This window comes from Austrofundulus limnaeus, unplaced genomic scaffold, assembly GCF_001266775.1.
Source record: "Austrofundulus limnaeus strain Quisiro unplaced genomic scaffold, Austrofundulus_limnaeus-1.0 Scaffold156, whole genome shotgun sequence".
In the NCBI taxonomy this organism is placed as follows: domain Eukaryota; kingdom Metazoa; phylum Chordata; class Actinopteri; order Cyprinodontiformes; family Rivulidae; genus Austrofundulus; species Austrofundulus limnaeus.
The window spans coordinates 563899-568879 of record NW_013952558.1 but is presented as its reverse complement, the minus strand read 5'-3'; the positions used below and the strand labels follow the sequence as shown (position 1 = coordinate 568879).

Here is a 4981-nt window from a genome sequence, read left to right as displayed (position 1 = left end):
GGAGTYAACAAAATGAAAYGGGGTTAACTCCAAATGTTAATCAGTTGTGGATATACATCCAAATATTACTTTCTGKGAGTTTCACTAAAATCTGTACTCTGGTTCACACAGCAGATAAATGCGCACACAGTCAGGCMAAAGGTGGCAAGCCATGACAGCTATTTTTAAGTCTCTTACGTGCATTAATATATGTATCTTTTGAACAAGCTTTTATAGCTATCACATATTTTTTACACAAAGTTTTAAAACCAATGAAAACTTGTGAAAATTATGACATAATATAAAATGTAGTAGCTAAATGAATAAGCATATTCGACTAACAGAGTTTGTTACATGATGATTTATCCTCTAAATGGATTTCTAATGTTGTTCTTGTTCTTTGCAATATCACCACCAAATGGAGTGGATCAAAATGTCTCCCCAAAACATATCCACTGATACGTCATTTGTAATTATATTACATATTTCTAAATTTAACTGTGGTACTAGCCTATAACTCCTACTTTTATGCTTTGATGTTTTTGATGTATCTGTATAAATCTGTACATAAACAGGCATTTGCTACTCCTRCAGGCTACTGTAGGCCTATATGAATTAAAAACGAAAGTCTTGTCCATTTTCTTGGCCATATCAACTATGTAATCTGGAATAATCCGGGTGGTATTTTTGGTACTGGTACAAGTGGACCACTGTCTCAATTGTTTACTTATATTTCTTTTGTTTTCTGATCAATCACCCAATGAAGATCTGAAGACAACTGGCCAATGACAGTTTTACTTTTCCTAATGCGCATGCTCCAAATCAGGAACAGGAAAGCCAAAGATGAGATGTAGATTCAAGACAGTTACCGCATTTGTTTATTTGGATAAAAGTCGCTTTACATTTTGGAAGAAACATAAAAATATGTGTGTATTCTTTAGATTAGTACTTGCGGCAATTGAAACAAAATGAAAGAAAACAAAAACACAGGAAACTGAAAGCTAATTAAAAAAATCTGTAGTGCTAAGTTAGTACATATTAGGGTTGGRCATAATCGTATCGTGTGCAATTAATCGCCAGAAAAACATTAATCGATTATTTTTTGGCACTTGACGATTAATACGATTAATGCCACTCAGAGCTCCTTTCCGCTTCAACTATGACGAACATAAAAAAAAACGTTCTGTAATTTATTTATCTATCAACACAATTTAAAAATTGATGCATAGACTGGAATCTGTAATTTTGACACAATTTGGAACAGATTTTTTATAAAGAACAAATCTTTCCCTCTAAATTGGTCATGTGACCAGGACATAAGGGTGTCCAGGGGATTAATCGTCAAATTAATCGTTATCGACCAAATACCACAATTAATCGTGATTAATTTTTTTGCCAATATTGCCCAACCCTAGTACATATGATGCAAAGAACTGTTTAGAAAAAACCTTTACTTCTTAAAGTCAGTTTTATTTGATCAATTTTAATATCAGTTATGAATTATCTTAATGTACCTAAATATGAATTTAATATTTTTTTTTATTTGTATCGGTTTTCAGTCAAAACTGAAGTGACGGCACAACTGTGTCTGCCTGAACGAAGAACAAGTGAATTTGCAGGGAACTATCTTGTCACCTAGTTAATCTTTCCCCAGCTACGAGCAGCTCTCCGCCTTGTGCCCCAGCCTTCCTGTCTCAGTTTGTTTAGCAGGCTTGTACGGAGAGACGAGGGCTGATCCCTTTCGCCTCCGCTCAGCACGCCGAAACCCTACATTCCGCACCATGGCTGCCACGGACGTTGACGTATTTTCGGTAAGCAAAAACAGCGCGGCGTCCTTTTTGTTGCTCCCGAATTACAAGGAGTAAAAACAAAAGAAAGAAAGTCCAGCCACGGCACGATAGGATGCATTAAACACGGGTTTGCGTGTGTTAGCTGTAGCTAAGCCTCCCCCGCTTCTGAAGCTCGCTGAGCGGGTTCAGACGAGATTGTGGAAGTGATTCATTCGTACTGGTTTTAGCCTGGTTATGACAAACGAGTTGTGACTGCCATTGCTGTTTTAATTTCGTGTCTTGTGGGGTTTCTTCTCGTGAAATGCGGCTCTTATCCCCCTGCAAGCGTGGCTGCTCGTCCCTCTAATCACAACACATTCACGGTTACTTTCATTGATTTAAAAGTGCAAAATGTTTGTTAGCAAGCTCCTTCTTTCACATGATAGACTCGAAGTTCACACATATTGTTCAGATATAACACATTTTTACATTGTTCAAACAATACAAAACTTTGGCTGTATTTATTTAACAAAATGTGTTAAAGTATCGCGAGATAACAAATGGAATCTGACCTGAAACAAATGCTTTTTGTTATTAAAAGTTTGAGTTGTTAATAATATRTAGTACCCCCTAAAACACCAAAGGTATTTTTTAGTTAAAAAACGTATTTTTCCTGTACATCAATTAAAGTTTAGCACTTTAATGAGACATTTCTGGCTGAAACATATGCTTTTTGTTATTAAAAGTTTGAGTTGTTAATAATATGTAGTACCCCCTAAAACACTAAAGGTATTTTTAGTTAAAAAACTTATTTTTCCTGTTCACCAATTAAAGTTTAGCACTTTAATGAGACATTTCTGGCACTAAAATGTATACATGGCTGCACTTTTTAGTTACAAACAAAGATTTTGTATTATTTTTTTTTGCTCAGTATGCTCCACTTCTTTTTTCTAAATCAAATGCAGTGTTATTCCTTAAATAAAAAAGTCATAGTTTAAAAACTAAAGTATTAACCCTTCAGTAAAAGGGGACATTGGTGCTCAGTGTGCCGTAGTATTTTAATCCTGAGGCTGCAGGTTCGAGCCCAGGTTTTGCCTGAAAAGGCATTTGGCGTAAAAAAAAACCTTTGGTGTAAGCGTTGTTCATGGTTGATAAAAGAGATAACTTTCAGATTAAAGTGAAACTCATCTAGTATTTTTTTTTCCAAGTAACAAGCCATGCTGTCTATCAGGTTTGACCTTGTGTGAGCGGTCGGGTGGGAGAAATAATTTTATTTCCAAAAAAACAACAAAAAACTTTGGTGTAAGCGTTGTTCGTGGAAGATAAAAGAGATAACAACTTTCAGATTAAAGTGAAACTCATCTAGTATTTTTTTCCCCAAGTAACAAGCCATGCTGTCTATCAGGTTTGACCTTGTGTGAGCGGTCGGGTGGGAGAAATAATTTTTTTCCAAAAACAAAAAACAAAAACAAACAAAAAAAAAAAACCAAGCACTAACGCTTAATAATAAGAATATGTGAAACAATTTTATAGGACGGTGGCCAGTAAGGGATTTAAAAAGGAAGATTAAGTTTTTGGCAGACACTTGWAAGGGTCCCTGAGTTGGACAGTAGGCAACACTGAGATCCAGGGATAAAGAGATTAGGTACATGCTCCTGGCCACTCCTACTACTTAGTGGTGCAACACGTCTTCAAAGAAAGGAAAGGATCCAAGGATGCAGCTGATACTGCACACTTGGCACTCCTTGTTTAGGAACGGATCCAACGTAGTGCATGAGATTTTGCAGACTGGTGAACTTTTTTCTTTTCTTCCCAACTGTCTGTTTGAATTTAAAACGAGAYGATTGATTCATGAGAAAAAATGCTGAGAATGCAGTGAAACAGGCTAGTGTTTGCAACCACACAGCTGCCTGACTTCTTGTTTGAACTTTCTGACATAAAATGAGGCCACTTTGAAAAAAAAAAAAAAAAACAACTGTCGTGCACCTCTTGAATGTTTGTGTGAAGGGTTAATTATACACAACTATCGATAGCAATGTCTGTGTGGTTGGTTTGATTGTTGGCCCCCATCGATCCTGTTTCATGGAGACTGTAGCTTTGGGATGACTTTTTAGGTCAAATACAAATGAGGGGGATCAATAAAATTGTATTTAACTGTTTTCACTCAGCGATTGCATCCTATCGTGTAGCATAAAACACTGACGTTTATTTAAATAGTTCTGTAAAGTGCCCTGCAACATTTTTAATCATGTACAGTGCTTACTGACCCTGAAGTGTATTGCCTCTCCCTTGAGTCCTGCATGCATCAAATGAAATTAGCTTCATAAAGTGCTTAAAGCTAAAAGACAAGGAATGCGACGTTTTTGTGTTTTGGTTTGAGATATTTAATCTAAACTCAGTTGGAATTTGTTCATTTTTAATAGTAACAAACAGGAACGTCCTTTTTCTCTTGTAGTGCGTGTCAGATTTGAGACATTACAAACTTTAGCACGTCATGTTTTATAGGCTGCACAGAACAATCCAGAGCTGCCGAAAGGCGAACTTGTCAACTCCAGTAACACAGATGGATAATGACAGTCAAGCTGCAGCTTCTCTGTAGTGATGAGTCATTACCCATCTAAGTTTTGAAATACGTTTCTTTTTATTTGATGAAGTAAAGATAAAAATAATCCTAAGGTAATATTGACTAAGCCAAAAGGCTTTTTTTTTCTCTTTATGCAGTTTCATCATTTCACATTTTCTACTAAAATCAAAACTGACCGGTTGTTGGACGACATAGCTGAGAGGCTCAAGATGATTTCAATGCCTGACGAGTTACACCCAGCAGATTCATCATGCATCTTATTTAAAGCTGGCCCTGCAACTCAAAGTGCCCTCTTTCAAATATAGTATTTTTCCCCATCTGTTATAATCTTAACACATGGCTATTTTCATTCTTCATGCAAACCCAATTTATCCTTCAAAATGTTAACCCAGACTTGACCTTGGTTATTTTGTGTTGACAAGGTGGACAACACAACAGAAGATAAACTGAATGCCAATATGATTTTAAAAATGAGAATATACACTCACTGGCCACTTTATTAGGTACACCACGCTAGTAACGGGTTGGACCCCCTTTTGCCTTCAGAACTGCCTCAATTCTTCGTGGCATAGATTTGTAGTGGTCACCGTGGGTGGAATAAACGTTCCACCTGCCTTTGACCTTGACCACGGAAGGCCTCCTTTAAAGA

General features: G+C 36.6%; 1 protein-coding gene across 1 annotated transcript in view; it reads left to right on the top strand.

The window, feature by feature from the left end:
• The first annotated feature begins 1684 nt into the window (after positions 1-1684).
• The window catches only part of LOC106523425 (septin-8-A), a 20737-nt gene continuing 17440 nt past the window's right edge, over positions 1685-4981 (top strand). The window contains exon 1 of the mRNA XM_014016834.1: positions 1685-1790. Coding sequence (XP_013872288.1) covers positions 1761-1790 — 30 coding nt within the window. The 5' untranslated portion in view covers positions 1685-1760. The remainder of the gene's footprint in view (positions 1791-4981) is intronic.